Below are 19,410 nucleotides of genomic sequence, written 5' to 3' on the forward strand. Positions count from 1 at the left end.
TTTTCTGTTTTTTCATGATTCAGTCTTGGTAGGTTGTACATTTCCAGGAATTTATCCTTTTCTTCTACTTTGTCAAATTTTGGCATAGAGTAAGTCTCTTATGATCCTTTGTATTTCTGTGGTATCAAGTGTAGCATCTCCTGTTTCATTTCTAATTTTATTGAGTCCTCTTTTTTCTTAGTCTAGCTAACAGCTTTGTCTATCTTTTCAAAAATCCAGCTCTTAGTTTCCTTGATCTTTTCTATTGTCTTTTTAGTCTCTATTTCATTTATTTCCACTCTGATCTTTGTTATTTCCTTTCTTCTTGTAACTTTGGGTTTAGTTTGTTCTTTTTTCAGTTCGTTGAGGTGTAAATTAGGTTGGTTGAGCTCTTTTTTTCTTAATGTAGGTGTTTATTGCTATAAAAGTTCCCTCTTAGAACTGCTTTTTTATACATCCCATAAGCACTGGTATGTTGTACTTCCATTTTAATTTGTCTCAAGATTTTTTTTAATTTCTCTTTTGAAAAACATCAGAGTTGCTTCTAGTTTCTATGTTTTATTTTTATAATAAATAACTAAATGTGTTTGTAACCACCATCGTGATAATAATATAAAAGTACAACATTGCAGATCTTTCACAGTTTGGAATCAATCCAGAAAGAAGATTCCGAATCTTCATATACAGATTATTCTACTATCATCATTAAGGTTTAGTACTGTTAAAACATAAATTTGGATTTATTTGAGAAATAAAAAGTAACTCCTGTTAAAAAGAATTGCAAGTTCACAGTCAAATATGGCTTATTGAGGATCACTCCATTCTGTGTTTCCTACCTCATTTTTTTATGCCTGTGCAACTAACTATACAAAGTAAATTGTGATATGAGCAAGCTAAAATCCATTTACTCAACAATAATTGTATCTCCTTCCCAATTTCATCTGTAAAGCGCTTACAAAAATTAGGTACTTATTTTTCTTACCACATCACCCAATATTATTACACTTGATAGTCATAAGAGAGATACATTTTGAAATTGTTATGATTACATTAAATATTTTTTAGGTGAATAAGCCACATTTTTAAAAGAGGGCACCTGAAATACATGGTTACTTCTCAAACAATTTTGGTTGGTTTAAAATAGTAAGTCTAGGAAAAAAATACAGCAAATTTTGTAAATTAATTTTCTTTTTTGATGCAGTGGTATTTTGAGATGATCACAACAGAAGTACTGTTTTCTCATTTTGAAGGAGAAAAACAGGATACAGACTAAATAAGAGTTAACGAACTGTTAACTGCTCAACTTCAAGATTTATGCATACACCTCCCCTCAATCTTTGGGAATTATCAATTTTTGAGTTTTGAGTTGTAAGAAAAACCAGAATGATTATCTTGGGAATCAGGTTAACTGTTTCAGATATTAAGAGTCATAAGAAACTATTACTACAGCCATTGTTTCCAAACTTATTTTTAAGCAGATTAAATCCTTCTTTTGGAGGGACTAAAGTAAACAAAACCTCAGTGCATGAAGTTGATGAAGCGCAGCTTTACAAATGCTAATGCAGTATATTTATTATAAAGCAGATTAATTGGAAAGGTGGATTTTTTTTTTATAAACACACAATTCAGAGATCCTAGACTCTATCACAGTAGCAGTCAGCCTCAACACTGTTTAATTTTTGTCCTTTGGATGGCTACACAGTTTTGTAGAAATTCTGATTCATACAAAAAAATAGCTGCAAATGATAAAAGTTGTTATTCTACATTGCCTAGTTGGCAAATTCAGGGTACGCTTTAACAGAAAAGTGAGATGGCAGTAAAACTTTATTCTAAGATCTATAAAAAAATTAATTTGCTGATGTATAAATGTGTAAAAATTTAGTATATGTAACACATTTTGTACTTTAAATTGAAACAGTTTAAAACATATTTTACAATGAATGTAGAATCAGATTCTTTCAGAATCCTAAAGCACTATGAAGAACACACTGATTCCAGTGAACACAGACACAATGTGAAAAGCACTGCACTATAGAGCTGGCATCAAAGGCATCGCCCACCTTATGCAAGTAATCTATTTCTGAAAATCAGATGTTTGGTTGTAAAATGCAAAATGGGGATCTATTTCCTGGTATTTGAGGGAAAAAATGATACAGTGTATTACATGTCAACCCCATATGATTTCCTAAAAAGCTGCTACAGCACAGTAAAAATGCCTACATATAAACAACAATCACACACATAAGATATAAAATACTTAAAACACTGCTTCCATATTGCCAAATAATTATCCTGGTTTTTAACAAACAAATGTTTTGTAGGCAGTAACAAAACTTCTCTTTGCACAAGCAACATCCTAATCCAACAAATTCTTCACTGACATTGGGCACACTTTTCAAAATCACTACTCATGATTGACATTCTATTGATTGCATTGTAAAGTCATTTGAGACTTTCCCTACACATTGTCCTGTTTAAAATGTTGTACAGATGGTCCCTGACTTACGATGGTCTGACTTAAGATTTTTCAACTTTACAATGGGGTGAAAGTGACACGCATTCAGTAGAAAGTGTACCTTGAATTTTCAATCTTGATCTTTTCCTAGGCTAGCAATATCTGGGACGATCCTCTCTTGTGATGCTGGGCAGTGGCAGTAAGCCACAGCTCCCACTCAGTCTCATGATCACGAGAGTGAACAACCGATACACTTACAACCACTCTGTACCCAGACAACCATGATGTTTTTCCACTTTCAGTACAGTATTCAATAAATTACATGAGATAGTCAACACATTATTATAAAATAGGCTTTGTGTTTGATGATTTTGTCCAACTATAAGCTACTGTAAGTGTTCTGAGCATGATTAGGGTAGTCTAGGCTAAGCTATGATGTTTGATAGGTTAGGTGTATTAAATACATTTCAACTCATGATACTTTCAACTTACTCTGAGTTTATCGAAACATAACTTCATTGTAAATTGAGGAAGCTCTGTATTGAGTTTGGGGCATGCAATTATGATCTTTCTCTGTATAAACATCAGCCAAAAGAAGTTTATAGTTACACCGTCTAACATGGTAGCCACTGGACACATACGGCTATTGAGAACTTGAAATGTGGATAGTCCAAACTGAGATGTGTAATAAGTGAAAAAATGTATACCAGATTTCAAAAGGCTTAGACAAAAAAATTGGAAAATATTTCAATAATTTTTATACTGACTACATACTGAAATAATATTCTAGATATAATGTGTTAAATTAAAAAATACATCATAAAATTAATTTCACCTGTTTCTTTTTATTTTATGACATGGCTACCAAAAATTTTAAATTACATATGTAGCATGCCTTACATTTCTTTTAGATAAGGCTGTTGTTAGAGAGGCTTGTATATTCTAAGACGTTTGAATATTAAAACCAAAACACAGCAATAGGACAATGATAACTGGAGAGATGTCCAGTAGAGGATGGCTCAGTAAAACCATGATGATAAGTAAGGGTTGAAAATACCCCATCCTGCAGAACAAGTATTCTTGATATTGCCAAGGTTAATGAAATGAAATGATCTTGTGAGGTTCTGAGAGTGAAAACTTATCCTGGTCCAAGAGACAGGTTGGTGCCAACTGGCGGTGGTTATCCTTTGGGCTTAAATATACACAGGTCTGTGCTTCTGGGATGGAAGTGATATCAGTAATAATACTGTGAGGACCTTTTCCTGCCTTGGCAGCCACTCTGCCACCCCTGCAGTCTGCCCCCTTCTCTGTTACTCCTGTCCTTCTTCCCACATCTCCCTAGTCCCCAGGAGACCTTGTGTCAGGCTCCATTTGAGACATGGAATTGGAAGAGAATAGGAACCAACCACCTTATACCTGGAGTCATGTTATTCTTGAATGCCTCACTGCAGGGTTTTACTGTTTGGATAGATAACATGAATGCCAGTACCTTCCCATAAGGGAAGTTGTTTCCACCGTATACAGGAGCAGATGTAAGTTAATACAATATACTGATAAAAATAATTCTACAAATAAAATTAACTCATTTCATAGAAAACAGTCTACCTAACTAGGACTTTGCTGTGTACCCTGAACCACTGAGGCATTTTCAGGAGTTTGTTGAAGTAAAATAAAGGAGACACAACAGGGTTCTGTCTTGATTGTGAAAAGAATGATTCACACACGAATATCTCATACATCTAAAAAGACTCCTAGCAGAGTATTTTCTACTAAGATTCCAGACACGTCAACACCTTCAACTGCCTATGAAATTCCCCCAAACACTCCTCACACCAATCTGTTCTCTCAGTAACCACACATACGACTCACTGGGTGCTCCACGCCCACGACTTGATGACGCAGTTCGGTTCGAGAACCACAGAGCTCCGGGGCCAGTGGTGGACAGCCTTTTGCTCCTCTGCTTTTTCTAAAAGGCAACTGTACACTGTGGATTTCCTACTTTCAGCCTTACTCATGACAGTGCTTCTATTTGTAAACAAAAAAATTAGATAAGGAATTATAAAAATCCACTGGAGTCTTATCTTTCACTGGAATTCCACAAAGAATGGAAAACAACTGCTTTCTAAAACTTACAAAAGCTGAATATCATTACATTGACCCAGCCACTGAGCACATTTCAAAATACTCCATTTTGGAAAATCTCATTATAGCAGAGTTCAGGTGTACCAAAGTTGTTAAGCTAGCACCAAACTTGAGAATTAAGTTATCTTGAAGGGCCTTAGTTATGTGGAATTCAAATACTGAAATTAAATATAAAACTGGTGGGCCTTTTTTGGGTAGGGGGTAGAGGGAGGGAGAGTAACAGCTGAAAAGAAAACAAAAACATTTTCAAGAGTAGAACTGGAATATTACTCAACCTGCCTTCAATGCAAAATCGAAGAAGTGATACAGGAATTGGACAACAGAGATAAGTTCAAGTTTGCCTGGCAGAAAAAGTGAAAAGGGCACTTGCAGCATTCACATTTATATGTGTATTTCCTCTTTTTCATTGTAGTATAATACACTTAAAATTTACCATTTTAACCATTTTTAAATGGTACAGTTCTGTGGCATTAAGTACATTTGTATTGTTGTGAAATCAAAACTACCATCCATCTCCAGAATGTTCCATAATCCCAAACTGAGATTCTGTACCCATTGAATAACAACTTCTCAGCCCCTCCTCGTCCACCCACTGGCCACCACATTCCACTTAGTGTCTGTGATCTGACTACTCTAGGAACCTCATGTAAGTGGAGTCACACAGTGTTCATCTTTCTGTGACTGGCTTATTTCACTGAGCATAATGTCCTAAAGGGTCATCCATATGTTGTAGCATGTGCTAGAATTTCCTTCCTTTGTAATGTGAAATAACATTCCATTGTATAAATACACGTCACACTTTGTTTATCCATTCATCCTTTAAGGGACACTTGGGTTGCTTCCACCTTTTGGCTACTGCGAATAATGTCACTATGAACACGAGTGTACAATATCTCTTTGAGTCCTTGCTTTCAATTCTTTTGGGGATATACTAAGAACTCGAAGTGCTAGAACATACAGTATTCTTTTTAAAATTTTTTTTTGAAGAATCACTATATTGCTTTCTATGGTGGCTACACCACTTTACATTCTCACAACAGTGCACAGAGATTTTCTAGTGTTTTGATAGTGGCCATCCTAATGAGTGTCATTGAGGTTTTATGTATCCCTAGTGATTAATATGTTGTGCATCTCTTCATACGCATATGGGCCATTGTACATCTTCTTTGGAAAAATATCTATTCAAGTCCTTTGTCCATTTTTTAATTGAATGGTGTTCTTTTTTTCATTGTTGAAACATAGTTCTTTCTCTACTTTGGAGATTAATCACTTATCAGATATGTGATTTGCAGATATCCTGTCCCATTCCATGGACTGCCTTCTCACTCTGTTGATCATGTCCTTTGATGCACAAAAGTTTTTAATTTTGATGTAATCCAACTATCTAATATTTCTTTTGTCGCCTGCATCTTAGGCGCTATGTCCAAGAAATCATTGCCAAATCCAATGCCATGAAGCTTATCCCCTATATTTCTTGTAAGAATTTTAAAAAAAATTTTGGTTTTTTTTTTGAGGAAGATTAGCCCTGAGCTAACATCCGCCACCAATCCTCTTTTTACTGAGGAAGATTGGCCCTGAGCTAACATCCGTGCCCATCTTCCTCTCCTTTATATGTGGGATGCCTGCCACAGCATGGCTTGATAAGCGGTGCGTAGGTCTGCACCTGGGATCCAAACTGGTAAACCCTGGGCCGCCGAAGTGGAGCACGCAAACTTAACCGCTATGCCACCGGGCTGGCTCCAGAATTTTATATTTAACTCTTACATTTAGGACTTTGATCCATTTTGAGTTAATTTCTGCATATGGTGTAATGTAAGGGCTCAACTTCATTTTTTTGGCATGTGTAAATCCAGTTTCCCTAACGCCATTTGTCAAAGAGATGGTCCTTTCCTCATTGAATGGTCTTGGCATCCTTGTTGAAAATCATTTGACCATATATTCCAGAGTTTATTTCTGGGCTCTCTACTCTATGCCAATGGTCTGTATCTCTGTCTTTATGTTAGTACCACACTGTTTTGATTACCATGGGTTTAGAGTAAATTTTGAAATCATGAAGTGTAAGGCCTCCAAATTTGTTCCTTTTTATCAAGATTATTTCAGCTATTGGAGGTCTTTTGGGATTCCATATGAATTTTAGGATGGGTTTTCTATTTTTGCAAAAGACTATGTCATTAGGATTCTACTAGGAACTACACTGAATCTGGAGATTTCTATGGGCAGAATTGACATCTTAATTTTTAAGTCTTCAAATAGATGAATACAAGATGCTTTTCCATCTATTTGTGCCTTCTTTAATTTCATTCGGCAACATTTTCAGTGCTGAAACATTTTCATTGTATAAGCTGCTGTGGAAAACTGTATTGTAGGTGGTTCCTAAAAACTTAAAAACAGAATTTTGGCTGCGTGTGTGGTGAGCAGCACAGTGTACAAGTCTTTTTCACCTTCTTGGTTAAGATCAATTCTAAGTGTTTCTTCTTTTAGATGATATTGTAAATGGAACTGTCTTCTTAATTTCCTTTTCAGATTGCTCAATGTATAGAAATGCAAGTGATTTTTACGTGTTTATTTTGTATTCTGCAACTTTACTGAATCTGTTTATTAGTTCTAGCAGTTTTTTTGTGTGTGTAATCTTCAGGGATTTCTACATATAAGATTATATCATCTGTGAACAGAGATAATTTTACTCCTTCCTTTCTAATCTGGATGACTTTTACTTCCTTTTCCTGCCTAATTGCTCCATGTCAGCCATAGTTATCGTAACAAAATACAACAATCTGGGCGGCTTAAACAACAATTTTATTTTCTCACAGTGCTGGAGGGTGGAAATCCAAGATCAAGGTGCTGGCAGGGCTGGTTTCCACTGGGGCCGCTCTCCTTGGCTTGCAGGTGGAGGCTTTATCAGGGGCCTCCCACGGCTTTTTCTCTGGGTCTGCCCAACTTTGGAGTCTCTTCCTCTTCTTATAAGTCACCAATCATATTAGATTAGGACCCATCTTTGTGACCTCATTTAACCTTAATTACCTCTTTAAAGGCTCTATTTCCAAATCCAGTCACACTGGGGGATTAGGGTTTTAACATATGAATACAGAGGGAACACAGTCAACCCATAACACTCTTCCTAGGACTTCTAGTATTATCTCGAATAGAAGTGATGAGAGTGGGCATCCTTTTTTGTTCCTGATGTTAGAGGAAAAGTTTTCAGTCTTTCACCATTGAATACGACGTTAGCTGTGAGTTTTTCATATATGGTCATTCTTATGTTAAGGAAGTTTCCTTCTATCCCTGGTTTGTTGAGTGTTTCTATCCTAAAATAGTTTGAATTTTGTCAAATGCTTTTGCTGCATCACTTGAAATGGTATTGTGGTTTGTATCCCTCATTCTGTTAATGTGGTGTATTAAATTTGATTTACTAGTATTTTGTGGAGCATTTTTGCATCAATATTCATAAGGACTATTGGTCTGTAGTTTTCTTATAGTATCTTTGCCTGGCTTTGGTATCAGTCTACTGCTGGCCTCATGGAATGAGCTGCATCAGTGGTCAAGTCCCTTCTTTCATTTCTGATTTTAGTTATTCGGCTCTTTTGTTCCCCTTGGTCAATCTAGCTAAAGGTTTGTCAATTTTGTTGAATTTTTCAAAGAACTCTTGGTTTCATTGATTTTTCTCTATTATTTGCTATTCTCTATTTTACATCTCTACTCTAATGTTTATTATTTCCTTCTTTCTACTAGCTTTGGGTTAGTTTGTTATTCATTTACTAGTGCTTTAAGGTGTAAAGTTAGGTTGTTGAAATCTTTTTTTTTTTTTTTTTGACAAAGATTGGCCCTGAGCTAACATCTGTTGCCAATCTTTCTCTTTTTGCTTGAGGAAGATTGTCACTGAGCTGACACCTGTGCCAATCTTCCTCTATTTTATGTTGGATGCCGCCACAGAGTGGCTTGACGAGCAGTGCTAGGTCTGTGCCCTGGATCTGAACCTGTGAACCTGGCACCACTGAACTTAACCACTACGCCACCAGGCCAGCCCCTCTTCTGTTTTAATCTAAGCATTTATGTTATAAATTTTCCTCTTGTCTTTTGGCCCACTCCAACAGGTTCTGTCTTTTAATCTGTGTAATTCCACCATTGATATTTAAAGTGATTATTGATAGACTACCGTATTTGTTACTGTTTTCTTTTCATTGCCCTTGTTCTTCATTCCTATTTTTGTCTTCCTCTCTTTTTTTTTTTCTGCCTTTCATGGTAATAATTGAGCAGTTTATCTGATTCCATTTTCTTCATTTCTTAGTATGTCAGTTATACTTTTTTTAGTAATTACCCTAGAGTTTGCAATATATATTTACAACTAACCAAAATCTACTTAAAAAGAACACATCACAGGTCGTGAAAGTAATTTATAACAACAAAACCATCCTAGATAGAATTGACATACATCACTGTATTAAGTGTAAATACTATACAGCATAATGGTCTGATTACATATATTGTGAAATGATTATGACAATAAGTTTAGTTAGCATCATTCATCTTGTATAGATACGCTAAAAACAAAAAAAAACGAAAGAACTTTTCCTCATGACGAGAACTCAGAGTATTTACTCTCTTAACATCTTTCATGTGCACCGTGCAGCAGTGTTAACTGTAGTCATTATGCTGCACATTACATCCAAGTACTCATTTGTCTTGTAACTGGAAGTTTGTACCTTTTGGCCACCTGCCTCCAATGCCTCCTCCCCACGCCTCTGGTAACCACAAATCTGATCTCTTTTCCTATGAGATTTCTTTTTTTTTTTTTAAGATTCCACATATCAGTGAGATCATACAGTATTTGTTTTTTGCTGTCTGCTTTATTTCACTTAGCATAATGCCAAGGTCCATCCATGTTGTTAAAAATGGTAGGATTTCCTCATTTTTATGGCTGAATAATATCCCATTGTGTATATATACACCACAATTTTTCATCCATTCATTCACTGAAGGATACTTAGGCTGTTTCCATGTCTTGCCTATAGTTGCTGCTATGAACACAGACGTGCAGATCTTTTCAAGTTAGTGTTTCTTTCAACTTCCTTTGGATATACTCCCAGCAGTGGTATTGCTGAATCATATGGTAGTTCTATTTTCAATTTTTTTGATGATTCTCCATACTGATTTCCATTGTGGCTGTACCAGTTTACAATGCTACCAACAGTGCACAATGATTGCCTTTTCTCCACATCCAACCCAGCATTTTGATAACTGCCATTCTAACAGGTGTCAGGTGATAGCTCATTGTAGTTTTGATTTACATTTTCCTAATGACTAGTGATGCTGAGCATCTTTTTGTGTCCCTGCTGGCCTTTTGCAGATCTTTGGAAAAACTTCTATTCAAGTCTTTTGCTCATTTTTGTATTAGATTATTGGTTTTTTGCTGTTGAGTTGTATGAGTTCTTTATATATTTTGCACATTAACTCTTTATCAGTTATATAGTTTGCAATATTTTTTCCCATTCCATAGGTTATCTTTTCACTTTGTTGATCATTTCTTTTGCTATACAGAAGATTTTTAATTTGATGTAGTTCCATTTGTTTTTGATTTTTCTACCTGTGCTTTAGGTGTCAAGCCACAAAATCATTGCCAAGACCCATGTCAAGGAGCTCTTTTCCTATGTTTTCTTGTAGGAGTTTTATGGTTTCAGGGCTTATGTTCATCTTTAATCCATTTCAACTTAATATTTTTGAGTGGTGTAGGAGAGGGGTCTAGTTTCATTCTTTTACATGTGAATATCCAATTTTTCTGAGCACTATTTATTGAAGAGAATGTCTTTTCTCCATTGAGTATTCTTGGCTCCTTTGTCAAATACTAGTTGACAGTACATGCACGGGTTTATTTCTGGGCTTTCTATTCTATTCCATTGATCTATTTGTCTGTTTTTAGGCCAGTACAGTAGTGTTTTGATTACCATAGCTTTATAGTATAGCTTGAAATCAGGAAGTGTGATGCCTCCTGCTTTGTTCTTCTTTCTGAGGATTCCTTTGGCTATTCAGAGTCTTCTGTGGTTCCACATAGATTTTAGAACTGTTTTTTCTACTTCTGTAAAAAATGTCATTAGAGTCTTCATAGGGATTACATTGAATCTACACATGACTTTTGGTAGTACAGACGTTTTAACAATATTAATTCTTCCAATCCATCAACATTGGATATCTTTCCATTTATTTGTGTCTTCTCGAATTCCTTTCATCAATATCTTGTAGTTTTAAGAGTAGAGATCTTTCACCTCCTTGGTTAAATTCATCCCTAAGTATTTTATTGTTTTTGACGCTATTGTAAATAGGATCGTTTTATTTCTTTTTCAGATAATTTTTTGTTAGTGTATAGAAACGCTACTGATTTTTTACGTTAATTTTGCATCCTGCAACTTTACTAAATTCATTGATTAGATCTAATGGGTTTTTGGTTGAGTCTTTAGAATTTTCTCTCTATAAAATCATATCATCTGCAAATAGACACCATTTTACCTCTTCCTTTCCAATTCTGATACCTTTTCTTTCTTTCTCTTGCCTGACTGCTGTAGCTAGTACGTCCAGTACTATGATGAATAGGAGTGGGGAGAGTGGGAACTCTTGCCTTTTTCCTGATCTCAGAGGAAAAGTTTTCAAACTTACACCGTTTAGTATGATATTAGCTTTGGGCTTATCATATACATCCTTTATTATGTTGATGTAGGTTCCTCCTATACCTAATTTGTCAAGAGCTTTTATCATGAATGGATGCTGAATTGTGCCTAATGCTTTTTATTCCTCTATTGAGATGATCATATGATTTTTTTTCTTTCATTCCCCTAATGTGATGTATCCTATAGATTGATCTGCATATGTTGAACCATCCTTGCACTGCAGGTATAAATCCTACTTGATCATGGTGAATGATCCTTTTCAGGTGATGCTGAATTTGTTTTCTAGTATTTTATTGAGAAATTCTGCATCTATATTCATCAGGGATATTGATTTGTAGTTTTATTTTTTGGTAGTATCCTTTTCTGGCTTTGGTATCAGGGTGAAGCTTGACTTGTGAAATGAATTTGGGAGTTCTCCGTTCTCTTCAATTTTTCAGATGAGTCTGAGAAGCACTGATGTTAATTCTTCTTTAAATGTTTGGTAAACTTCACAAGGGAAGCCATGTGGTCCTGGGATTTTCTTTGTTGGGAAATTTTTGATTAATGATTCAGTCTCCTTACTAGTAACCGGTCTATTCAGACTGAATCTCTTTCTGATTCGGTCTTGATAGTTTGTATGTTTCTAAGAAGTTTTCCATTTATTCTAGGTTGTCCAGTTTGTTGGTGTATAGTTGCTCACAGTAGCTTCTTATGATCATTTATATTTCTGTGGGATCACTTGTAATGTCTAATTTCTCATTAATAATTTTGTTTATTTGGGTCCTCTTTTTCCCTTGGTTAGTCTAGTGAAAGGTTTGTCAATTTTGCTTATCTTTTCAAAGAACCAACTGTTAGTTTGGTTAATCTTTTGTATAGTTTTCTGCTCTCTATTTATTTCTGCTCTAATCTTTACAATTTTCTTCCTTCTGCTAACTTTTGGCTCAGTTTATTCTTTTTCTAGTTCCTTAGTTATAGAGTTAGCTAATTTATTTGGGATTCTTTCTTGTTTCTTTATTGTTATGAATTTCTTTCTTAGAACTGCTTTTGCTGTATCCCATAAGTTTTGGTATGTTGTGTTTCCATTTTTGTCTGTCTCAAGAACTTTTTAATTTCCCCTTTAATTTCTTCTTTGATCCACTGGTTGTTCAAGAGGGTGTTATTTCCATGTATTCATGAATTTTCATTTCTCTCCAGTTTCATACCACTGTGGTCAGAGAAGATACTTGGCATGATTTCAGTCTTCTTGAATTTACTAACACTTGTTTTGTGGCCTAACATATGGTCTAGCTAGAAAATGTTCTGTATGCACTTGAGAAGAATGTGTGTTCTAGTGCTGTCAGGTAAAATGTTGTGTGTATGTTTGTTAGGTCCATTTGGTCTATAGTGTTGTTCAAATCTGCTGTTTCCTTATTGATTCTCTGGATGACCTATCCATTGTTGAGAGTGGGATGTTAAGGTCCCCAACTATTATTGTATTGCTGTTTATTTGGCTTTTAGCTGTCAGTTTTTGCATTACATATTTAGGTGCTCTGACTTTGGGCACATAAATATAATTGTTATATCTTTTTGATGTATTGACTCCTTTATCATTACATAGTGACTTTCTTTGTATCATTTTACCACTTTTAAAGTACCTTTTGTCTGATAAAAGTATAGCTACCGCTGCTTTTTTGGTTATCATTCACTTGAAATATCTTTTCCCATCCCTTCACTCTCAGTCTGTGTCTGTCTTTAAGGCTAAAGTAAGTCTCTTATAGGCAGCATATTGTTGGACCTTGGCTTTTTATACACTCAGCCATTCTATGTCTTTTGATAGGAGAATTTGATTTGTTTACATTTAATTTCTTATAAACAAGGACTGATCATTGCCATTTTGTTAATCGCTTTCTGGTTATTTTACAGATCTGTTGTTCCTTGATTCTTCTCCTGTTGTCCTTTTTTTGTGTTTTGATGTCTTGTGGTGTCAGTATGCTTTGACTTGATCATGTTCTTTTGTGCAACTGCTGTAAGTTTTTCCCTTGCAGTTACCATGATGTTCACGTAAAAGATCTTAAAATTGTAACACCGCATTTTAAACTAATAACAGCTTCACTTCAATAGAATTCTTAAGCTTCATATTTTTTCGTCTCCTCCCCCTCACATTTTAGATTACTGATCTTATAATTTACATATTTTTATACTGTATAAATAATAACTGATTATTTTTACTACATTTGTGTTTTAACTGTTAAACTAGAGTTGTAAGTGAATTACATACCATAATTACCCTATTACAGAATCCAACTTTGACTATGTATTTACCATTACCAGTGAGTTTTACACTGCTGTTCTAGGTTTTTGTGATGTTAATTAGAATCCTTTTATTTCCCTCAAAGAACTCTCTTCAGCATTGCTTGTAAGCCAGGTCTAGTGGAAATGAATTCCCTCAGCTTTTGTTTGTTTGGGAATGTCTTTATTCCTTTTATTTCTGAAGGACAGCTTCAGTGGATATAGTATTCTTGGTTGACAATTTTTTTCTTTCTATTTTGAATATGTCATCTCATTCTCTTCTGACCTGAAATATTTCTGATGAGAAATCTGCCTAGAGTCTTATAGGGGTTGCCTTGTACATAATTTCTCTCATCTCTTGCTGCTTTTAAAGTTCTCTTTTTTTTTTTTTGAGGAAGATTAGACCTGAGCTAACATCTGCTGTCAATCCTTCTCTTTTTGCTGAGGAAGACTGGCCCTGAACCAACATTTGTGCCCATCTTCCTCTACTTTATTTGTGGGATGCCTGCCACAGCATGGCTTGATGAACAATGCTAGGTCCAAACCCGGGATCTGAACTGACGAACCCTGGGCTGCTAAAGTGGAGTGCATGAACCTGACCATTATGCCACCTAGCCAACCCCTCTTTTTCTTTGTCTTTTGGCAAGTTAATTGTAATGTGTCTTGGTGTAGCCCTATTTGAGCTCAACCTAATTGGTGTTCTCTAGCTTTCTTGGATCTGTGGTTTCTCTTCCCAGGTTTGGGAAGTTTTCAGCCATTATTGCTTTAAATATACTTTCTATCCCTTTCTATTTCTGGTCTCCTTCTGAAATTCCTATAATGCATACGTTGTTTCTTTTCATTGTGTCCTGTAAGTCTCATAGGCTGTCTTCACTCTCTTTTATTCTTTTTTGTTTTTGTTCCTCCGACTGGATAATTTCCATTTTCCTATCTTCGAAGTCACTGATTTTCTTCTGCACGGTCAAGTCTGCTTTTGAGGCTCTCTATTGAATTCTTCAGCTCAGTTATTGCATTTTTTCAGCTCTAGGATTTCTGTTTGGTGTTGATGATTTCTATTTCTTTGTTTAACTTCTTGTTTTGTTCATGCACTGTTTTTCTAATTTCATTTAGTTGTCTGTGTATTGTTGTAATTTTCTAAATTTCCCAAAAAGCATTGTTCTGAATTCTTTGTTTGACAATTCAAAGACATCCATCTCTTTAGGATCACTTATTACAGTTTTATTAGTTTCCTTTGGTGGTGTTATATTTACCTGATGTTTTTGCAATCCTTGATTCCCTATGTTGGTATCTGTACATTTGAGTAAATGGTTTCCTTTTCCAGACTTTGCCTGTTTGCTTTGGCAGAGACAGTTCTTCACCAGTCAGCTCAGTTTGGGTTTCTGGGTTGTCTGCTGGTAATGTCCTTAGGCAGGTGGGGTCTGCTATTAGGGTCTACTTTTGGGCAAGGCAACTGTTCAAGCTGTGAGGTCAGGGGTGTGTGTCACTGGCTGAAAACAGCTGGTTAGGGCTGCTAGCTTGGTTCCCTGGCCAGGCAAGGCTGTGGGATGAGCTTCATAGTTGCCTGGATTCTCTGGTCAGGCTTACTAGATAGTTGGTACTGGGTACTATACTTACCAGTAGGTGGGGTATGAATTAGCTTCCCTGCACTGCTAAGACAGCAGGACAAAACCCAGGGCCTGTGTGGCTCACTGGTTGGGGCCCCAAATCAGGCAAGAGTGTGCAGTGAATATCCTGGTCAGGTGAGACCACCAGATTTACTCTGCAGACAGGAAAAGTCATTGCCTTTGCTCTCTGTTCAAGCAGGGCTGTTGTACAGGCTACACAGCTTCCTGTGTGCTCTGGCAAGGTTCTCCAGTTGAGTGGCTAAAGACCGTATTTAGCAATAAGTGGGGCTATGAATTAGTTTCCCTGCCCAGGCACAGCAGGAGAAGCATCTGCAAGGGCACTAATGCTTTTTGTTTGTGGTTTTGACTCAAGCCAACCTGTGCCTCAAGTTCCCTGACTAAACAGGGCCACTGGCTTTGCCCTGGGGGCAATCAGCTCTGCCTGCCCACCTCTGGGCTCAAGAGTTGCTGGCTTACACAGCTTCTGGGTGTTCTCACTAGCCCTTCCCGTCAGATGGGGTTGGAGGATATGATCCACAGCGGGTGGGGCTATGACTCAGCTTTTCTGCCTGGGCGTGGGCAGACCAAAATCTGGGGCTAGCAGAACTCCTCATTTGGGGACCCAAATTAGGCAGACCTGTACTCCACCAAATTCCCTGGTCTGACTGCACCACCAACTTAGTTCTGCAGATGAGCAAAGCTGCTGGTTAAGACTACTACTTGGGTTCTGCAGTTAGGTACTTGGTCTGCCAAGATTCAAGTGTTGGTTACTGAAAGCCCCACTCCACTTCTCAGTCTCAATCAGATCCCCAGAGGTTGAGCCCCGCAGATTCCCTGGTGATCCTCATAGGGAAAACCAGAGTAGGGGCTCCCATAAAGAGACCCACAATGCTGGAGGGGCTGGGTGTCACCCCTGACAATGCTGCTCTGGTTTGTGGAGGGGCAGTGCAGTCAGCTTGTAGCTGTCCCTCTTACCCTTGTAACGCAGTCCATCTTGGTTTCTGTGGTGCAGGGGGCGTGCTTCAGCCTCACTCCCAAGTTTTAGGATTCTTTCAGCAATCTCTTGTCCCTGAAGAGTTGTTAGTCATTGTTCTCATGAGGGGGAGTTTAGTCAGAAATGACCTATGTTGCTATCTTGGTGACATCTCTCCTTTACTTTTCTTTCTTTCTTTTAGATCTTACAGTGAATACTTTATAAAAGTATATAAGGTAGAAAAAAAAATCTCCTCTAAGATTAATCTTCAATTAAATCATCCAATAACCTCTGGTATGTACAGATTTTCAGTCAATATTTATTCAGTATAAATATGTAAAGTCTAAATTTTCAGATTAGACTTATTTTTAGTCATATATGCATAGGAATGAGTATAAAATTTCAAGAAAATTACCTTATATACTTTGTGAAAGGCAATACTTTAATTGTACTAATAAGATTTGGGAGGAAGTTATTTTTTATCAAGTTTACCTTTTACTCATTTATCCTTTCCCCCGGAATGAATTTAGTTTATTTCTTATTTTAAGTTTTGAGATAGCTTAGGTAAGTAGAAAAAGCACTGAACCATTTTGTCAGTTGTGATCCTAAACAAATCACTTTTTTCTAGGACTTCTTTGCTGCTTCTGAAAAGTCATTAAAATGGTTCAAAATCTATGTGTTCAAACTCCTTCCACTCATCACACTTTTGCTTACTTTCAGGAATTGCTCCATAAATTCAAGACATGAATCTAACAGCACGGATTTTTTCTAAGTAATTGTCAAAGCCCCTCTGCTTTCTGTTTGAAGGATAATTTCTCAGGGTATAGAATTTTAGGTTGGTGAGTTTTTTCTCTCAATACTTTAAATATTTGACTACACTCTCTTCTTGCTTGCATGGACTCTGAAAAGTCGAATAGAATTCTCACCTTTGTTCCTTTATAGGAAACGTGTTTTTCACCTCTGGTTTCTTTCAAGATTTTTTCTTCCTCTTTAATTTTCTGCAGGTTGTATATGATATGCCTAGGTTCAGGTTCTTTTTCACACCTGTAGTTTTTACCCTGCTTGGTGTTCTCTGAGTTTCTTGGATCTATAGTTTGGTGCCTGACATGAAGTTGTGGGAAATTCTCAGTCATTGTTGCTTCAAATATTTCCTGTGTTCCTTTCTCTCTTTCTTTTCTTTCTGCTATTCTCATTATGTGTGTGTTATACCTTTTGTAGTTGTCCTACAGTTCTTGGATATTCTCTTTTTTTTCCCTAGTGTTTTTTTTTTTCTCTGCTTTTCCATTTTTGAAGCTTCTCTTGACATATTCTTAAGCTCAGAGATTCTTTTCTCACATTTGTCCAGTATACTAATGAGCCCATCAAAAGCACTCTTCACTTCTGTTACAATGTTTTTGATCTCAAGCATTTCTTTTTGATTTTTTCTTAGAATTTCCACTTGGCTGCTTACAGCATCCATCTGTTCTTGCATGCTGTCTACTGTATTCATTAGAGTTCTCAGCATATTAATCATAGTTGTTTTAAATTCCTCATCAAATAATCCCAAATCCCTGCTATATCTGAGTCTGGTTGTGATGCTTGCTCTGCCTCTCCAAATTATGTTTATTACCTTTCAGTATGCCTTGTAATGTTCTCTTCATAGTCGGAAACAATGTGCTGGGTAAAAGGAACTGCTGTAAATAGGCCTTTAGTAATACAGTGGTAAGGTTGGGGAAAGAAGCATTCTAGAGCTCTATGATTTGGTCTCAGTCTTTAGTGAGTCTGTGCCTCTGAACTGTGAGCTTCACATGAGCTTCTCAGTCCTCCCTACGCCACCCTCTGGCATCAAACAGAGTACTCTCTCTCTTCTGCCTCATCGTGTGGCAGACTCAGTGGGTCAGGCTTGCCTCTCATCTTTTAGTTCTGATTTCTTGGTCCAAATTAAAGTTAGGTAGCTGGGCTCAGCAAGATTGGCAGTCACTCAGGCCCCCACTGGAGTCTCCAATCTAACTTTCCTAGGGCACCTTGCACTTCGGGTTATAGAGCAGACGCTTGAATTCATTTGACTCCATACTCTGTGCACATACTCCTCTAGCCAAAAATGTTAAAGACAGGAATGGGGTATGAATCAGATACCAAACTCCACCCTGAACCTCCAGTCATTATCATGAACATGATCATAACTTAATTTCTTAACACCACAAACATTCTAAAAAGGCAGATGTTATCACCTCAGTGAAAAACTAAGGTTCAGAGAGGTAACCTCACATAGGCAGGACCTATGGTAAGTGGCTAACAGGCCTCCTTGAGGGTCTCTCTGATTCGAAAGATCTGCATCATCCACAGGGAGGCCCATGGAGCACAGTAGACAGCACGAGGCCAAGGCCCTGCTCACCTTCACGATGGAGTCACTGCCAGCTCAGTCATGATTAGAAGGAATCTTTAGTTGCCAGGCAGCATGCTAAGCAGTGGGGATATCAAAAGGATTAAGACTCTTTGAAGGACTCATAGTCCAGAAGTGGAAACACATAGACATAATAAGGGGTAATAAATTTTTTTATAAATATATGCCTCAACAAAGTTATGTACAAAACAGTGTAGGACCAGAGAGGAGGGAAGAATTTATATCAAATATGCTAAATCACAAGCACAAGGAACCTTTACAGAGTGACAGTCATGGGCTGATGGTCTGTGGTGATCATTATACAATTCTGTAAATTTACAAAAACCATGAAATTGGGCACTCAAATGGGTGAATTTTACAGCTGTAAATTATACCTCAAGAAATCTGTTTTTAAAGAATGAACATAGTGGTTGAGTGCCGGAACAGAACACTAAGTTGAATATCATCCAAATATTGCGATCGGGGGACTGCTGGAAAATAAAGTGAAGAATAAACTTATAAAAAACTGTGCTGACTTGTCACAGGGTTTCTATTATATCACATCATATTATGCCACAAGGTGGGGTGAGTTTAAAATGGATCTGTCCTCTTTGCTTAACAAAAATAAAAAAACACGTAATTAAATGTAAACATTCTGACAAAAACAGGAAATACATTTTATTTTCTAAAAATATCTTATTCTGACACAGGCATCTTAACGGTAAAAAAGAGAATAATACACTTTCATTAAAAAGTCAAGCTCTGTCAATAGCTCTTTAACACCAAGAAGAATGCTGCCAGGTGCGAGGAAGATGTAGGCTAGTAACTTGGCTTTCTGAAATAAAGGATCTGACTGTACGTACAATCACCGTGGCATGCTTTCCAAACTAAGAAAACCTTAACTGTAGATAATAAGACAGTTTGAAAACAAAGTTCTTGGAAGTACACTGGGGTCAAACCAGATGTTAGATGTTTCCAAAAGACCTACCAGG

At 36.8% G+C, this 19,410-nt stretch overlaps 1 protein-coding gene across 31 annotated transcripts in view; it reads right to left on the reverse strand.

The window, feature by feature from the left end:
- PSD3 (pleckstrin and Sec7 domain containing 3) overlaps nucleotides 1-19,410 on the reverse strand; it is a 655,493-nt gene that overhangs the window by 107,750 nt on the left and 528,333 nt on the right. For 2 of the 31 annotated variants that reach the window (XM_070499762.1, XM_070499773.1), the window contains one exon: nucleotides 509-18,909. The exons of 28 other annotated variants lie outside the window; for them this stretch is intronic. In XM_070499762.1, the coding sequence (XP_070355863.1) occupies nucleotides 18,882-18,909 (28 nt within the window). In that variant the 3' untranslated portion in view covers nucleotides 509-18,881. Of the gene's footprint in view, nucleotides 1-508; nucleotides 18,910-19,410 lie in introns of those variants that run through there. One more of the 31 variants, XR_011498769.1, reaches the window with a different exon arrangement.

Source organism: Equus asinus, chromosome 27 (assembly GCF_041296235.1).
Source record: "Equus asinus isolate D_3611 breed Donkey chromosome 27, EquAss-T2T_v2, whole genome shotgun sequence".
Taxonomy (NCBI): domain Eukaryota; kingdom Metazoa; phylum Chordata; class Mammalia; order Perissodactyla; family Equidae; genus Equus; species Equus asinus.